Genomic DNA, 18,676 nt, shown 5'->3' with positions numbered 1-18,676 from the left:
GGTGTCACAGTTCTGCTATTGTACTTCTAATTTCCTGATTCATTTCTGTTTGATACTTTTTGGATAGGATATTGAGCGCCAAGTTAGAGAGTTGAAAACAAAAATTTCAGCTATGAAAGAAGAAAAAGAACAGCTCAGTGCTGAAAGACAAGAACAAATCAAGCAGAGGACTAAACTGGAGCTTAAAGCTAAGGATTTACAAGATGAATTAGCTGGCAATAGTGAACAAAGGGTAAGTCAAAATGCTAAAAATGAAAGACATAAATGTTCAAGTTAGTAAGAACTATAGAAGATAGTTCTGTGATGGGGGTGCATACTTGAATGTTTTATAAGAACTTTACCACATTATCAAGTAGCACAGTATAAGTACTGTCTTTTTATTTCTTTCATTTCAAAAAATTAGTTTTATGTTGGAGGATTGCTTTTCTCATGAGGTATTTCCCCCCCTTCCCCCGAGAAAACATTTTATGCTAGATTTTTTAAACTTTAGCAAAAAATTTTAAACAAATTGCTCTTTTACTTGTCTTGCTTTATTTACAGAAACGTTTATTAAAGGAGAGACAGAAATTGCTTGAAAAAATAGAAGAAAAGCAGAAAGAACTGGCAGAAACAGAACCTAAATTTAACAGCGTAAAAGAAAAAGAAGAGCGAGGAATTGCGAGGTTTGGAAATTTTCACCAGCACTTAATTTTCTACATGGTTTCTCTATAAAACATGCACATCTGTGGGTTAAGAAGGTACTGGCACAGTAATTAAGGGCAAAAGTTAACTGTGCTCTTGAAAGTAGTAATAGCTAATGTTAAACAACTACTTTGGATCAAGTGTTATTATACACATATTGCCTACATTATTTCTACTCAAAAGTGGTAATTGACTTTTAACCCTATTTTAAATTCTTTGAACTTTGGGCTTTAAGAGATTTGATCACTTATTCAAGATGACATTACTAAATGTTAGACTTTTTTAAAACAAGCATTTTTTTTTTTAATCCAGATAGCATTGTTTTTATTCTGTACCTTTTTTCACTTATTGCTGTTTTGACTTTTGTTTGTCTATAAATTGAACTTGCCAGCATTTGCAAGCAGGTATAGACACGATTTAGTGTCTATACACATTCATTTTAATGAGTCGTGTATGTATATCCTTTGTTCATTTTTCTCCTTACAATATGTTGAAAGTATTTTCTCCTTATCTTTACAGTGTCTTTATTACAAAGACTGAAGATGTTTATGTAGCTCAATGTAGTTGTGATATTTTTTTAAAGTTTCTAAAATGGGGCACTATAATTATCTAGATTAACTGACTAACCCAGACCTGGAATGACTATTGGGTCTGCCTGAAATTCTTACGTATGGGCTATTTACCTAACTTGAATTATTATTTCAAAGTTACGTTACTATAACTAGCTAGTCCAAGGTGCTTTATTATACAGCAATTGCTTTTTCACGTAATTCCTTTTTTAATGTAATTTTTAAAAAATGGATTATTGTTTCTGTGTATGGTTGATGTTATTGATTGTGATTAAACTTGGTTATTTTCTGTTCTTGTTTCAACCCATTCTTATATCTTGTGTAGATTGGCTCAAGCTACCCAGGAAAGAACGGATCTTTATGCAAAGCAGGGTCGAGGGAGCCAGTTTACATCAAAAGAAGAAAGGGATAAGTGGATTAAAAAGGAACTTAAGTCTTTAGATCAGGCTATTAATGATAAGAAAAGACAGATTGCGGCTATACATAAGGATTTGGAGGACACTGAGGCAAACAAAGAGAAAAATCTGGAGCAGTATAACGTAAGAACTTCTATAATGGCTTTGAGAAACCTTTCAGAAGACATAAACATACACTGTTCTATCTACTTGGTTTTATTTTTAGATAACTTTTGCTTACTATTATTAAAATACATAAAATATACTTCTTTAGAAAGGGTTAGCACAATTTAATATATATGTAGCAGTGCTTTTCCCCTCCTCTTTTCTCTCTTTTTGATTGAACCCAGGGGTGCTTTGCCATTGAGTGACATCTCATCCCTCACCCCTTTTTTATTTTTTATTCGAAAAGGTTCTCCCTAAGTTTCTTAGGCTGGCCTGGAACTTGTGGTTCTCCTGCCTCATCCTCCTGAATTGCTGAGATTATAGTCGTGAGCTGTCACATCTGGCTTTTTTTTTTTTTTTTTTTTTAAAGGATATTTTGTTCATGTCAGTTTTCATGGGGATTAAGTATATTTAAAATATGTTTTTATGGATTGGTAGTGTGTACTTGATCTACCCTTGATTTTAACATGAAAAAAAGTCTAAAACAACTTAGTAACTTTCGAAAAGTTTTCCATTTTTTAAATTCTAACAATTTTTTGCCAATAACTTACTATTTTTTGTTAGTTAAAACAATGGTGATTTTTATAGGCATTTTCTAAGTGAATTTGGCATTACTTACTGTGCATATTTAGCTACCACTTTCTTAAAAATGGAAGTAGAAGATAGAATATTTCCAGAATAAGGAATATATCATTTTATTTGAAGTAAGAAATGGTGGGTAAAAGCTTTCATAAGTGATATGTATGTATGGCTATGTGCAGGGGTGTGGAAGTTGATGGGATTGACAAACAGGGAGTATGTAAGACGGTGTAGGGTGAGGAGGGGTGGTACAGTCTCCACCAGTTTATTGGTTAGTTTATCAAAACTAAAAGTATAAAATTTTAAAATGTATGTTTGTATGGATATATGTATGTAGTATACACACACATATATATCTTAAGCATTTTATTTTAAGTGAATCAGTGTCCATTAGTGTGCCAATCTTTTGGGTAAGGCTTGATAATTTTTTTCCTGAATCTGGTTAGTGACTGGAATTCCCAGGGAATTTTCTCATATGACCACACATGTAAATACATTTCTTATTAAAGTTGAATGGAAACAGGATCCAGGATTCTTAGCTAAGATCATGTGTTTCATTTATCTGCTCTAAACCAGTCCAGTTCCTCAGTCTTCCCTAGATTTTCTTTTTTGTATGTGTGTGTGACTTGACATTTTAATTATGTTAAATTCAGTTTTTAGTGACTCAGCATTGAATGTGTTCAAATGCTAACACGTTTAAAAAAGCACATAAATTTTTTCTTTGTACTCATTAACATAATTACACAGCCAAAACAAAAGCAAATACAACTGACTCTAAGCATGAACAACTCAATCATTTGGAAAAGTGACAATGAGTAATATATTATGGCTTATTGCCTTTGAAAGTCACATGTGCTTATGGGCTTTACTCAGAATATTTTATAGAGGAAGTGGAAAACACTGGTTGAGCAAGATAGTCATTTATGTGGAAATTAGTCAGTTGTGATAGCCACACATACTTTACTGAAACAGTGAATTTCGTCTTGATTTTATGGAACCACCAACATCAGCAGATGCCATTTTTGAAAGAATGATGATAAACCAAGATTTTCCATTGAGCAGCTTTATTCATTCTTTCATGCTTGAAGTTTATTATTTTCCAGTATTTCAGCTACACCTTGTGTTACCAGAGTGACCACTTGTGAAGATATAGAGTGTCCTTTATTCTGTACAGTTACATGCATCAGTGCTATGTAAAATGTCCATTTGTTTTCTGAATTAATTTTTCTGCAGTATTTTTAACATCTGGGGCTGCGGATGTGGCTCAGTGGTGGAGTGTTTGCCTAGTATGCATGAGAGCTTGGGTTCCAGAACTACACAGACACAAATTCATCAGTCCACCGGGCAATAGTGCATGCCTATAATCTCATCAGCTCAAAAGCCTGAGGTAGTAGGACTGCAAGTTTGAGCCCATCTTCAGCAATTTAGCAAGACTGTCTCAAAATTTTAAGAAGGGGCTGGAAATGTAGCTTTCAAGTGGGTAGAGTACCCTGGGTTTAATCCCTACTACTAAAAAAATACCTGCTCTATAAAAAAATGTCGTGGGTAGTTTTATCATGGTTTAGTTTGTTTAGTTTATGTAGTATAATTTCTGCGTATCTTAAAATAAATTTAGAATTTTTTCACTGATATTAGTGAATCTTAGTAATCTTGGTCTTAGTAACTGATATGGAGGAGAAACTCTGATAGCTGTGATAAAAGTTGCAGCATGTTTCTTACTTTGTCCCAGGCTGTATTTTCTTTTTTCTAAAATCCTGGAAAGTATATTACAGAAGTAGTAAGGTTTAGGTTATTAATTAACAAGTTAATTTCTTTTTTAAAAAAATATTTTTGTTGTAGATGGACATAATACCTTTATTTTGTTTATTTAGTTTTTTCATGTGGTGCTGGGTAGAGTGCTAGGCAAGCACCGTACCACTGAGCCACAACCCCAGCCCACAAGTTAATTTCTTCTTAACAATATTTTCTAAAATAGTTCATCTTATGGTTTGTGTTTTCTTGTGCTATACTCTGCCTACTCCTTTTAAAAATTAAAATTTGATTTTTCAGTAGTTTCAGTGAGGCATAATCGATATACAATAAATTATACATACTTAAAAAAGTACATTACCTGTAAAGCCAGCCATCATCACGATTAAGGTAGTGAATATGTTTGTCACTCAGAAAGGTTTCATATTCCCCTTGGTAATTCCTTCCTCCATTACCTTTCGTAGCTGGTGATCTGATTTTAATGTCACTATGGATTGTCACTATGAAATTGAATTTTAAATTTAAATTGTTTTTATTTCCATAGAAACTGGATCAGGATCTCAATGAAGTCAAAGCTCGAGTGGAAGAACTGGACAGAAAATACTATGAAGTAAAAAATAAGAAAGATGAATTACAAAGTGAAAGAAAGTTAGTATAGACTAAAATATGCCTAAATTTTTTGAATAATGCTAATTACTGATTATTACATGGTCTTTGTTTTATCAATTAACTATGTAAGTTTGATTTCAGTATTTTATTCTAAAGTGTATATTGTAAATCCATCTTATGTGTTTAAAATTAAAGGTCATCTAATTTTTATTAATTAGTTACTTGTGGAGAGAGGAGAATGCAGAACAGCAAGCACTTGCTGCTAAAAGAGAAGATCTTGAAAAAAAGCAGCAACTTCTTAGAGCGGCAACAGGAAAGGTGGGCAGGTTCTTTTCATTACCTGAATTATTGAATCAGTCTTTGTTGCAAGAATTTAATAGCTTTCAAGCTGTAGTCTTAAGTTCTAAGTAATGAATAGGGAAGTAGAGTCCAAGTCACTTATCCTACAAATGTGAAACAGTAGGTTATATAAGCATCCTGACTAGCAACCATGTTATTAATAGCACTTTGGATTTTTAGGCAGAGAACCCATTTTTCACCCTAGTGTCACAGAGCAGACCCATAATATGAAGTGTTTAATGTAGTTGACATTTTAAGGGGGTGTGTGCTTAACAAGGAGAATATTTACTCTCTGCTATATATTTGAATGTATGATGTGATGGTCTTCTTAACCAGCAGGATTGCCATTGGTGATACTGATATTTTTCACTAAACAATTTATAGGCCATTTTAAATGGAATAGACAGTATAAACAAAGTGCTGGACCATTTTCGTCGAAAAGGAATAAACCAGCATGTACAAAACGGCTATCATGGCATTGTGATGAATAACTTTGAATGTGAGCCAGCCTTCTACACATGTGTGGAAGTCACTGCTGGAAACAGGTGAGATTTATTTATTTGTTTGTTTGTTTGTTTACATGATGGGGTTTTGGGAGGAAAGAGGGAATAAGAATAACCTAAGAAACAGCTCTTTATAGTTTTTGTATAATGTGTCTTCCATTATATCCTCAGTTTCTTATTTAACTTTTTAATCAAAGAAGTAAGTACCAAGCATTTGTTTCTAATTGTATGCGTAAAACTTTCCCTATTTTGGGCTTCCCTCCTGTCCATTGGAATATTCCGTGTAATCTTTTTCAGTACACGTTGAATTGCATGGAAAAACACTGAATTGTTTGATGCTTAAATGTTTACAACACTTTGAAATCTAGCAGTGAATATGTCTTTTTTTGTTGTTATTGTTCATATGTAGGTTATTTTATCACATTGTTGATTCAGATGAAGTCAGCACGAAGATTTTAATGGAGTTTAATAAAATGAATCTTCCCGGAGAGGTCACTTTTCTGCCTCTTAACAAGTTAGATGTCAGGGACACCGCTTACCCTGAAACCAATGTGAGTCAATGTGTGTTAAGGTCTCTTTCAGTGAGCTTCTTTTTATTGTAGAGTCTTAATACATTCTAGTGCCTGGGTACTATATGTGGAGATTTACTGGCCTATAAAATAGACTTGCTTTCTTCCCATGGAGCATAGTTACTGTTTGGTGGGGTTGAGGAGAACAGAGATTACAGCTAAGACATGAAACAAATCATCTCAAATATGTAAACCTTCAGGGTGACAATGATAACATTAGGGAATTAAGGGAAAATTCCTGAGGAACTATCATTTAAAGGGAATTTTAAAAAGTTTTCTGGGTATGCTTTTAATATATTTTATAAATTAAATAAAAAGTGACTGGAAGAGGCTAGACTGAAAGCATAATGTTGCTTTTGTTACTAGTTAGCACAGTTTAAATGGATTGAAAATAGTCTTTAGACATCATTCTTGAAAATAATGTCATTATTTTGAGGTCTTCAACCTCAGAATGTTGATAATAGTAGCAGCTATTAAGTGTTGGGGAGGAAAATTGAGTCTTACATGATGTATGAATGAAGAAAGACATGTAAGAATGCTTGTAGTGTGATTCCATTTGTACAACATACACAAAACTGAACTTAGATAATAGAACTAGAAAGAGGTGCAAGGAAGTGATTAGCACAAAGTCATGATAGTGGTAACCTCCAACAGGTAACTACTGTGTGATTAGGAAATGGGTACTCGGCTTCTGGACTGTCAATAGTGTACTGTTTGTGATGTGTTGTGGTTATATTGGTGTTCTCTTTATAATTATTAATTTAAGCTTAACATGTATATATTACATTTTTTTATATGTAGGACATTTCATAATTCAGAAAAATCTATAAAAATCCTATTCCTATAGTTTAGGAAAGAGGAAAAAATGAAAATAAATGACATCTACAGATGCTATACAAATTATTTTGCATCTATTAACTCATTTAATCTTTACAACTTTAAAAGGAAAAAAACTTATTTTTGAAGTTTTGTAGATGAGTAAATGTTATCTAGGAAAATTCAGCAGCTTATCTAGAGCACACATCTGCTAAATGGCAAAACTAGGATTTGAGCAGCCTGGCTCCAGAGCTAATAAGTTTTTTATCTCAATGCTCTACTATTGAAAGCTTTGTGATTAAATGTGCAAAATATCCAGGATATTTCATTTATTTTATTTTTTTTGTGTGTGGTGCTGGGAATTGAACAGCTGGACAGACCTCCTCCTACTAGTGGACTATATTCCCAACCCTCCAGACTTCAGTAGAATGATTCTTTTAACATCTTTAATATAAAAACTAGTAGTTTTGAAGTATGTTTGTGTTTGTATTTATAAAGGTAAAAATTATAATTATGCAGAGTTTTTAATTAGCTGTATTGTCATCACTTTGCTTATTAATGAAATAATCATTTTTAGGATGCTATTCCTATGATCAGTAAACTGAGGTACAATCCCAGATTTGACAAAGCTTTCAAACACGTGTTTGGAAAGACGCTTATTTGTCGTAGCATGGAAGTTTCAACCCAACTGGCCCGTGCCTTCACTATGGACTGCATTACTTTGGAAGGTTTGTAACAGTAATTGTTAGCTTTGAACCAATAAACTCTAATAAATCATTTTAACACATATAACAGGTGGTATAATAACATGTCTTGTGAGCTGTATGCATGTTTGATGAGTATATCTTACGTAGTAATTCAAAGTCAAAGTTTCAAGAATATTCAAAAATCCATGACAGATTTTTTTATCAATTTTTAAATAGTGGGTTCAAGCAAGAGTAAACACAGGCATTGATATTGATTTTTTTTTTTTTTTTTTTTATAAAAACATTTGGTCTATAAATAATTTGGTTCTTAATCTTTTTGGCATGGTGGACTCCTTTGGCTCTTTGGTGAAGCTTTATGGATCCTTTCTCACACAGTTTAAATGCATAAAGTAAAATACTTGGGATCACAAAGGAAACCCATTATATTGGCATGTATCACGTTTTAAAAATATATAGTAATACATTCTTTTTAAATAAATCTATACTTTTTTTAATTTTTTTTTTTTAAATGTAGTGCTGAGGATTGAACTCAGTGCCTCACATGTGCTAGGCAAGCATTCTACCTCTGAGCCAAAACCCCAGCCTGTAATACATTTTTAAATATATTAAAAGACAAGATATAGCAATGTCTTTAGTAACTACCATGATTTTGAAGCACACATGCACGTAAGCAAAATTTTGAGATCTGTGTGACAAGTGTAATCTTACATGAAAATAACTTTCTCTTGATAACAAAAGTCATGAGTACTTAAAATACCATTGTTATTCATTATAGAAGGAAGTGCTAAATAAAGATGTACATTTTTTTCCACACCCAAGTCACAGATCTGAATTTTATCTGTGAAATACTGGTTAAGAATGCTTGGTATGTCAGTTACCTGGCCTCACTTTTTTTTTTTTTTTTTTTTTTAACTTTTCTTTCATAATTTGTTGGGGGAAAAAAAATAACATCCCCATCCCCAGCTTTATGTTTACATTTTGTTCTTGCCATTGCTCATAAACCAACTAAGAATATGTTGTAAGCATATTGGCGCTTCATCTCTAAAACTTAATCATGTAGTGTCATAAAAGCATTTTCCATTGTTACCACCATATGCCATTCTTACACCTAAGAAATTGAACATTAACCTAATAATGACATCTAAAAAGTACCCACATTCAAATGGTGTTGGTTATTTCCACACGTTTTTGTATTCAGGATTCAATCAAGGATACATGCAATGTCTTCTCTTTAGACCCTTTAAAAGACAGTTCTTTTTGTTCCCTTTTCTCATCCCACTATCCCCCTGAAATTGACTTAGAGAGCGTCCTGTTTTTTAAATTTATCTTATGTCTTCCTTATGGTTAAATTCAGGTTAAACTTTCTTGGTATGAATGCTTGCGTGAGTGATGTGTACTTTTTACTGCATCGTTTATTGTGTCTCACTCTCAGTGATGCTAAGTTTGATCCCTAGCAGGTCTCAGGTAACAGTAAAGGTGCCTTTCCCCTTTGTAACTAAGTTATATATGTGCAGTTGTTCTTTAAAACTCAGTATTAGGTTCCCTAACAACTTTTTTAGCATTCTTTGTTACCCTTGCCTAAATCATGTATTATTCTTGGGGTTTTGAAATAGCGATTCTTAAACATTCTTTCATTGCCTCTGGGCTTATTAACTATTAGCTTTTTATAAAGAAGAGCACTGTCTGTCTGTTTATTTTTGGCACTGGGGATTAAATTCTGGGGTACTCAACCACTGAGCCACATCCCCAGCCCTTTTTTGTATTTTATTTAGAGACAGGGTCTCACTGAGTTGCTTGCTAAGGTCTTGCTAAGTTGCTGAGGCTGACATTGAAGGTCACAATCCTCCTGCCTCAGTCTTCCAAGCTGCTGGGATTATAGATGTACGCCAGTGTGCCCAGCTACTTATTTTATGTTTAAGTATCACTGTGATTCATGGACTTTTTAAAAAATTCAGTGTTAATCACATTGCTATTATTTTTGATGCTCAGATTTTCCCAAATATAGCTAGTGGAGTTCCAGATTAGGTCTTAGTGTTATATTGATATGTCCTCATTAATCTAGCACTTTGTACTTTCTGCCAGATGGTCAGGCTTACGTAGAAAGTATATTTTTTTTCAAGACTGCAGATTTTAGCATTGGGAAGCAAAAGTTTTTCAGGGTAACTAAAATTCTTAAATTTTCCTTTAATTCATATTATGTGATTTAAAGCCTTTAGAATAGTATTTTATTATGGTCATTTTATCATTGAATAAAGTTGTCACACGGAATTTCTACCTTTCTTATGTTTTGTTTATAGGTGACCAAGTCAGTCATCGGGGTGCTCTAACTGGAGGTTATTATGACACAAGGAAATCTCGACTTGAATTACAGAAAGATGTTAGAAAAGCAGAAGAAGAACTGGGTGAGCTTGAAGCAAAGCTCAATGAAAACCTGCGCAGAAATATTGAAAATATCTTTTTGTTTTGTGTGTAATAATGGATACTGTAGAGAAAAAAATACATTTTGATTGCAGCCTATAATGTTTTGCATGTTTGGTGTGATATATATATGCATGTATATATATAAATGTGTTTTACTTTGGCTTTTATTTAAGCAGAAGAGCTATGTCCGTCTATTTAGCTTCTGAAGACTTAGAGGGAAAAAACTAAAAACTACTTTTTATATTGATTCTTTGCTTAATTATTAAGTAGCTAATACCAGCGTGTCTACTTTTGAAGGAAAAGAACCTTAGACCAAATTTAAAGGTTATCAGGCAAAGAGGAAACCAAGAATTGGTCAGTGAATTGTGGAAGGAAGATCAGGGAAATGTTTCAAGGAGGAGGGTTAGAGGTATCAGTAATGCCCCATAATGTACAGATGTCAAATATATAAGGAATGAAAAATGTCCATTAGAACTTACTGTTTTGAGGTCACTTGGTGCAAGTACAGATTTAGTGTTAGTGGAGGAAATGGCCATGAAGTAGGCAAATCTGAATAACATAGTTTTTCTTTGAAATATGAATAGTGCAACATGGAGAGTGCCTAGTTCAGTTCACAACAGGAGTAGTTGTGCCATGTGCATTTTCTAAAAACAATCATAGCGCTTTGGAAAAGATAAGTACTTGATGTATGCTTCCTATTTTGTCATATAATATGAATATAAGTACTTGATCATTGAGAATTATTTGCTACTGCTACAAGGACATTCTTGTAAATACCAGTAAAAGTGGTATTTTTTTTTTTTAAACTCTGAATTTATAGCTTTTGTGCTATCAGTGTAAACAGCAACACAAACAAAGCAGCAGTTGGGCTTTTTAGCTTTGACGTAGCCAGGGTCTACATTTCATACTTTTAGAACATGTGACATATAACCTGGGAAGAATTTTCCTTAGCCTTGTATATGGATTAATAATGAAATTGATCAGTTGATGAACCAAATGCAGCAGATAGAAACCCAACAAAGGAAATTTAAAGCATCCAGAGACAGCATATTATCAGAAATGAAGATGCTGAAAGAGAAGCGGCAGCAGTCAGAGAAAACCTTTATGCCTAAGGTTCGTTAAGTATGTCTTTTGTTATAGATTTGTTTTAAGTATATAGAATTGGGGTGGTAGCCTGGGGATGTAGTTCAGTGGTAGATTGCCTATCTAACATGTGCAGAGGCCCTGGGTTTGCCCCTGGCACTGCAATTAACAGGAAAAAAACAAAAAGGATCCTTGTGATTATATAGAATGGGGGTGGATCATACGTTACATGAGTTATTGAATCTCTTATGTTCCATTTTTTGATTGAACCCCTGCTTCTAGACATCTACATCTATCTGTACCATACTTACATTCATATGTACCCAGAATCTTCTATTGTAGGTTTTATTCAGGCTGCCTACTCTAATTGGATAGACAGACATTTTGAGCTATGGCATTATAGTGCTGTCTAATAGTTGGTATTTAATTTGTCTATCCTTTTTTGTCTGGAAAGCATTATGAAACTATTTGAATATTTCACTGTATTTTGTCCAGATTGTATTAAAGTGAATAGGAAGCAGACTTGTACAAAGAACAGTTGATTATTGCCTCATAAACTTGAAGCAGTTTGGGCAAAAACTTTGAGTATTAGTGGTACTGAGACAAGAAAGAGTCAAAAAAAGAAGTGCTCACAAGTATACTGTTCCAAAGCATTCTTTTTGTTCCTGTGACTACTTCTGAAAAGTTTTGTATAGTTTAACCATGAAGTACGGTTTGTCCTTCCCTTTGTAAATGTTTTTCTTGTTTACATGGTCCCAATTATCAAATCAGGGTTTGGGGGTGTCAGTCAGTGGTTGAAGGCTTGCCTGGCATGCTTCAGATTCTAAGTTCAGTTCCTCAGTACCACTAAAAAGAAAAAGGAAGAAAAAAGTAGTATAGTTGCTCCTTGGTTTATGTGATGGGGTTGTGTCTTGATAAACTTATCATAAATTGAAAATATCCCAACACAAAATGCATTTAATACACTTAACCTACTGAACATTATAGCTCAGCAACACATTATAGCACCTGATGTTTAATTGGGTTGTGATTATTGTAGTTCACTTTAATGTCATAGATTTTTTTGTCTAGTTTTTCACTGTTAGTAATAATGATTAATACCTTTATTAAGAAGTGAATAATTTGTCATGTAGCAACGTAGCTTACAAAGTTTGGAAGCAAGTTTGCATGCTATGGAGTCCACCAGAGAATCACTGAAAGCAGAACTGGGAACTGATTTGCTTTCTCAACTTAGTCTGGAAGATCAGAAAAGGGTAGATGCATTGAATGATGAAATTCGTCAACTTCAGCAGGCAAGTACATCTGATAAAGGAAAAAAATCCATTGGCTGTTGTGAAAATCACCTTTCTTACCAAATAAAAATATGAAGGGGAATCCCTGGGGAATAAAATTGGCCAAATTATTTTATGTGCACATATGAATATGTGACAGTAAATAGTACTTTTATATATAATAATAGTGAACCAATAGAATATAAAAGAAAAGAATATTGAGAAAATAGAAAAATGAGTCTTGGATTTTTCATACTCATAAGAGTAAATAAGGTTTTAATAAGTGTTTCTAAGCCATTCTGTATATGTTAGAATTATATAAGAAATCATTTCTTATTTAATGCACATTTATCATTAGTACAATGGAACCTCTTAATTCAAATATAAATATATTGATCTGACTACCATTATATATTTAATAGTATTGTCTTGAATAACATTTGATTTTTTTTTAATGCATAGTTATAAACAACACTTAGCCCAAAAAATGAAAAGCAAGAAAATAAAAACTTCTTGGCACCATGTCTCCTAAAAACCAGGCTCCAAACTTAACATTCTGTTGAATAGATGAGAAAGAGAAAATTTTTAAAATATAGAACTTCTTGTAAATGTTTAAAATATAAAACTCCATCTTAGCTCATTTCAACACAAGTAATGGAGCAGACAATAGAAATGTGTGAAATGTTAATGCTTAGGTACTCAATTAATTTTTCTTTTCTTAATTTTAGGAAAACAGACAGTTACTAAATGAAAGAATTAAATTAGAAGGTATTATTACTCGAGTAGAGACTTATCTTAATGAGAATCTGAGGAAACGCTTAGACCAAGTAGAACAGGTATGTGGTTTTTTTGACTGTAACCTATCAAAAGTGGTTATATGTGAGACTCTGGGTTGGAGTTCTGGCACTGCCACCTAGTGTGTGATTTTTGGCAAGTCATCTATTATTTCTGTTTCCTTTTGTGTAAAATAGTAGTATCTGCTTTATATATTTACTGTCTTGGCACATTCTACCTGCTCAGTAAATGTTAGTTAATATTTCCTCATTAAAGTCATGTTGAGCAATTTTCTAGTAATTACATTATTTTGTTTCCCTTTCAGTATACTATTAAATATTGGCAGTCATATGAACTATATGTGTAGAAACTAGAGAATAGCTATAGCAACTGATGGCAGTCAACATTTTGAAATTAACAAAATTCCTCTTTTATGGTTTAATGCCCAGAGGTCCTTTTGTGTTGCAGGAACTTAATGAACTGAGAGAGACAGAAGGGGGTACTGTTCTCACTGCTACAACATCAGAACTTGAAGCCATTAATAAAAGAGTCAAAGATACTATGGCACGATCAGAAGGTGAATTTCTGCATAGCAAAAAAATTATGATATTTAGTTTATTTTATAAACTTAAGCTTACGACAGAATGACATATCCAAATAGGCAAAAGCATATATTAATAATTTGTTTGTTTTCCATCATCATAAGCAATTAATAGTGAATGGAGTTTAGTAGGTTAATTATAAATTGTAACTTTTACTTTGTTGAGATAGATTTCAGACAATATTATGAGACTGTAATTATTCATTTAGTTAACAAAGGATGAAATTCCTGAATCAAGTTTTACTACCTAGTTACTGAAAAGAAAGTAATTTTTTTAGCTATTTATAAATATGAACATTAAATAATCAAAACTATGTAATTGACAGTTTTATGATTCTTTTTAAAAAAAATTTTTTTTAGCTGTAGATGGATATAATACCTTGATTTTTATTTATTTTTATATGGTGCTAAGGATTGAACCCAGTGCCTCACATGTCTTAGGCAAGTGCTGTACCACTGAGCTCCAACCCCAGCCCTCATGATTATTCTTTTTTGAGGGGAGGAGGGGAGTTTATGGGGGATTGAACTCGGGGGCACGTAACTACTGAGCCACATCCCCTGCCTTATTTTGTATTTTATTTAGAGACAGGGTTTCACTGAGTTGCTTAGTGCCTTGCTCTTGCTGAGGCTGGCTTTGAACTGATGATCTTCCTGCCTCAGCCTCTCATGCTGCTGGGATTACAGGTGTGCTCATGATTATTCTTGAGTGACACATGTACCTCTAATTTTGTCCTGACTTAAGTGGTATGTGCATTTTTACAGTAAAATTCAAACAAACACTGAAAAAGGCTAAAACCTATTTATTTTGGAATATTTGGTCATTTAAAAAATCTTGCTCAAATAGCACTCTGGCTCTAAAACAGTCTAAAGTCTAATTATGTTTCTTTCCCATCTTAGATTTGGACAATTCCATTGATAAAACAGAAGCTGGAATTAAGGAGCTTCAGAAGAGTATGGAGCGCTGGAAGAATATGGAAAAAGAACACATGGATGCTATAAATCACGATACTAAAGAACTGGAAAAGATGACAAATCGACAAGGCATGCTATTAAAAAAGAAAGAAGAATGTATGAAGAAAATTCGAGAACTTGGATCACTTCCCCAGGAAGCATTTGAAAAGTACCAGACACTGAGCCTCAAACAAGTAACTTGTTGGATTTAAATTTGAAGTTTCATTGCAGATTTACCTGTAGTATATGGATTTATTTACATATTTTCTTTTCTTTGTAGTTATTTCGAAAACTCGAGCAGTGCAACACTGAGTTAAAGAAGTACAGCCATGTTAACAAAAAAGCTTTAGATCAGTTTGTAAATTTCTCTGAGCAGAAAGAAAAGTTAATAAAGCGTCAAGAAGAGTTGGATAGGGGGTACAAATCGATCATGGAATTGATGAATGTACTTGAACTTCGAAAATATGAAGCTATTCAGTTAACTTTCAAACAGGTATGTTTCTGCTTATTATTAAAACATGCAAGATGAAAACTTCATCTGTTCCTCAGTTAGTAAGGTTAATCTAATATACTTGAATAAATCCAGTGTATGGGTTGCTAACATGTAGTAATTTGAATGTTTTACATAGCTCTGAAAAGAATCTTATCTGTTCTTATTCTTAATATTAAAAAATATTCCCAATTACTTTGTTTAAAGCAATAGTATGTATAATTCCTTTTAGGCAAAATTTGTATTTGAGTTGATATATATATATATATATATTTTTTTTTAAGGTATCCAAGAACTTCAGTGAAGTATTCCAGAAGTTAGTACCTGGTGGCAAAGCTACTTTGGTGATGAAGAAAGGAGATGTGGAAGGCAGTCAGTCTCAGGATGAAGGAGAAGGGAGTGGTGAAAGTGAGAGGGGTTCTGGATCACAAAGCAGTGTCCCATCAGTTGACCAGTTCACAGGAGTTGGAATTAGGGTAAAATACTTGTATGTTCATTTTTATTCAGTACAATACTATAGGATTTTTAGAATCTTTTGTACATCTCATTTATACATCATATGCAGCTTCATTTTAAGAAGTAATATTAACTCTTACTATTAAGAAGTAATATTAACTTTTACTATTAATTAACCCCTGCAATATTAACTCTTACTATGTTTTATTAGGTGTCATTTACAGGAAAACAAGGTGAAATGAGGGAAATGCAACAGCTTTCAGGTGGACAGAAATCCCTGGTAGCTCTTGCTCTGATTTTTGCCATTCAGAAATGTGACCCAGCTCCTTTTTACTTGTTTGATGAGATTGACCAAGCTCTGGATGCTCAGCACCGAAAGGCTGTGTCAGGTATAATTTTGGTTTTGTACTTAAAATGAGAACCTGCTTAAAGATGATTCCTTACCTCTTTTATTATCATAGTTTTTGTTGCCTGAGATATTTGGGGAGAGTAAATGATATATATTCAGTAAATAAGATAATTTCTCTTCTAATAGTTTTTATTAAAGTTTGGTATTTGACTGCTTTTCAGTTGTTATGTGAGAAGTAGATGTACTACTTTGAATTAATTGAAAATATACTTTAATTGAATTTTGTTAAAATCTGCTTGATTTGCTCAGCATTAGAATAGTACCTCTGTCAAGCAGTTTTATGCTCAAAAAATCTAATTCTGATCTTGTAAGTCCAAAAGGTTTTTGGGGGAGTGGGCAGTAGAAGAAAGATGGCATGTGTGTGTGTGAGAGAGAGAGAGAGAGAGAAAACCTTTGCTCTTATTTGTAATACTCCTAGAAGTTTCTTTATAGTAAATAACATCTATTTTCTATAGCTTTAAGGTACTGGGGTTTAAGCTTTGTTCCTAATTGAAGAAGTTAAGTTGATAGTTTTTGCAGATGTGTGCATGGCAAATATAAGTCACAGGCTGAGCTGGACTCCGTAGCACATGCCTGTAATCCCTGTGACTCGGGAGGCTGAGGCAGGAAGATCTCGAGTTCAAAGCCAGCCTCAGTAACTTAGTGAGGGCCCTAAGCAATTCAGTAAAACCTGTCTCTAAATAAAAAGTACAAAAAAGGGTTGGGGATTTGGCTCAGTGGTTGAGCATCCCTGGATTCAATCCCCGGTACCAAAAAAAAAAAAAAAAAAAAGTTGCAGACTGTTCTGACAGTTTTGAATTTTAGATGAGAGTAAAATAGCTGCTTTTTAAATTTTTAGATCTCCTGAGGAAAGGGATTTATTAAATTATTTCTTTTTTCAGATATGATTATGGAACTTGCTGTACATGCTCAGTTTATTACAACTACTTTTAGGCCTGAACTGCTTGAGTCTGCTGATAAATTCTATGGTGTAAAGTTCAGAAATAAGGTATTTTTTTTACAGTTTGCTAACAAGCATTATATTTGATGGATTCTGGTTTTATGTTAAATTGTGAAAGAAGACAAATAATAACTAATCTGTCTTTGTGAGGAAAATTTTTTCCAAATATGAGGTTTATCAGATTTTGTATAGCATTTTTTGTTTCAATTTTCTTTATTTTCATTAATATTAAGAGACAGTATCTTCCTGTCAGGTCTACTCAATGTTTCTTGAATGCACAGCCTTTAACAATTATATACATTTCTATTTGGCTATATACCACACACAGCTCTTCTAAACTGTTATCTTCCAGCCTTGAGATTTTGATGAAATAGCAAACTAATATAACCTGAACAAAAAGGAACTTCAGATGGATAGGCATAAGTACTTACCTATATATCTTCAGAGCATTAAGACATAAAGTATATTTTAAACCCATCCATTGAACAAACACTATTGTAAATAAAGGTTTTGATAATGCTTTAGAATCATTTCTAAAGCCTAGGGACTAGGCTATATATTGTAAACATTACCTTATATAGTGTAAACACTGATATAATTATTTAAGATGTAATGTTTTTTAACATTGTTCTGCAGGTTAGTCATATTGATGTGATCACAGCAGAGATGGCCAAGGACTTTGTAGAAGACGATACTACACATGGTTAATTGAAAAATATTGCCAACAGATTTGGAAGATGTAAATAATAATATGGTTCTCATACCCAGGAACTGTAAATTTAAAGCTAAATATTTGGTCTTTATTGTTTTCAGACTTAGAACACACATAGTCCTTTTGTACTTCTGTCTTTGTATTTTATAAGATACTCTGTAATGTTACATTTCTACTAATAGTTTAAAAATTTTGTTTCTCACACAGCTTTTTGTAAAGTGCCCTGCTCCTATTTTAAATCTTTTTAAACGTTCTAAATATTCTTTCTTATTGTCAGTTATACTGCATCTTTTTTTTATAGCTTCAATTAAATGATTGGCTTTATGACTTATTTTGTGTTTTATGTGGCTTTTTGTCATTTCCCTGATTAGAAACCAGTTTTTCTTTGATGGGTTTGGTAGTACATACCTGTAATCCCAGCTCCTCAGAAGGCTGAGGCAGGTGGGTTGCAGCTCGGTGAGACCCTGTCTCAAAAAATAAAAAAGGGCTGAGGATGCATCTTAGTAGTAGAGTATCCCTAGGTTCAATCCTGTATACTGCACACATAAGTAATAATAACAGTAATAATAATTTAAATATGTACTTTTTACTTTGCCTAAGAAAGTGTCACTTTCACTTAAAAGATGCACTTCCATATTTTGTTTTATTTCATCAGTGATTCTCTGTCCAGTTGTGTGCTTGAACCATGGGAAACTTGAAAATATAACTGCTGGATGTTGAATCAAAATCTAAGGGTTTGGGATTCCAGTCATTGCTATTTCTAAAGTTCCTTGTGGTGATTTTGATCTTCAGTGATAATTAGAGCCCCTTGCTTTAACTCAGGGTAATGAGTTCTTTAAAAATCATTTTTTAAGATGTCAGTGTATTTAATAGAACTTTTGTCCTTG

The 18,676-nt window shown here is 33.1% G+C and overlaps 1 protein-coding gene across 1 annotated transcript in view; it reads left to right on the top strand.

The window, feature by feature from the left end:
* SMC3 (structural maintenance of chromosomes 3) overlaps positions 1 to 18,120 on the top strand; it is a 31,660-nt gene extending 13,540 nt beyond the window's left edge. Inside the window, exons 11-29 of the mRNA XM_079136900.1 lie at positions 68 to 232; positions 541 to 662; positions 1,576 to 1,789; positions 4,683 to 4,786; positions 4,966 to 5,065; positions 5,471 to 5,631; positions 5,999 to 6,140; positions 7,552 to 7,702; positions 9,979 to 10,131; positions 11,064 to 11,215; positions 12,319 to 12,477; positions 13,185 to 13,292; positions 13,699 to 13,807; positions 14,729 to 14,976; positions 15,063 to 15,275; positions 15,557 to 15,748; positions 15,940 to 16,117; positions 17,019 to 17,125; positions 17,714 to 18,120. Coding sequence (XP_078993026.1) covers positions 68 to 232; positions 541 to 662; positions 1,576 to 1,789; positions 4,683 to 4,786; positions 4,966 to 5,065; positions 5,471 to 5,631; positions 5,999 to 6,140; positions 7,552 to 7,702; positions 9,979 to 10,131; positions 11,064 to 11,215; positions 12,319 to 12,477; positions 13,185 to 13,292; positions 13,699 to 13,807; positions 14,729 to 14,976; positions 15,063 to 15,275; positions 15,557 to 15,748; positions 15,940 to 16,117; positions 17,019 to 17,125; positions 17,714 to 17,785 — 2,850 coding nt within the window. The 3' untranslated portion in view covers positions 17,786 to 18,120. The remainder of the gene's footprint in view (positions 1 to 67; positions 233 to 540; positions 663 to 1,575; positions 1,790 to 4,682; positions 4,787 to 4,965; positions 5,066 to 5,470; positions 5,632 to 5,998; positions 6,141 to 7,551; positions 7,703 to 9,978; positions 10,132 to 11,063; positions 11,216 to 12,318; positions 12,478 to 13,184; positions 13,293 to 13,698; positions 13,808 to 14,728; positions 14,977 to 15,062; positions 15,276 to 15,556; positions 15,749 to 15,939; positions 16,118 to 17,018; positions 17,126 to 17,713) is intronic.
* Positions 18,121 to 18,676: the final 556 nt, after the last annotated feature.

This window comes from Sciurus vulgaris (genome assembly GCF_902686455.1).
Source record: "Sciurus vulgaris genome assembly, chromosome: 4".
Taxonomy (NCBI): Eukaryota; Metazoa; Chordata; class Mammalia; order Rodentia; family Sciuridae; genus Sciurus; species Sciurus vulgaris.
The sequence above is the reverse complement of the archived record's forward strand: the minus strand, read 5'-3'. Positions and strand labels throughout refer to the sequence as shown.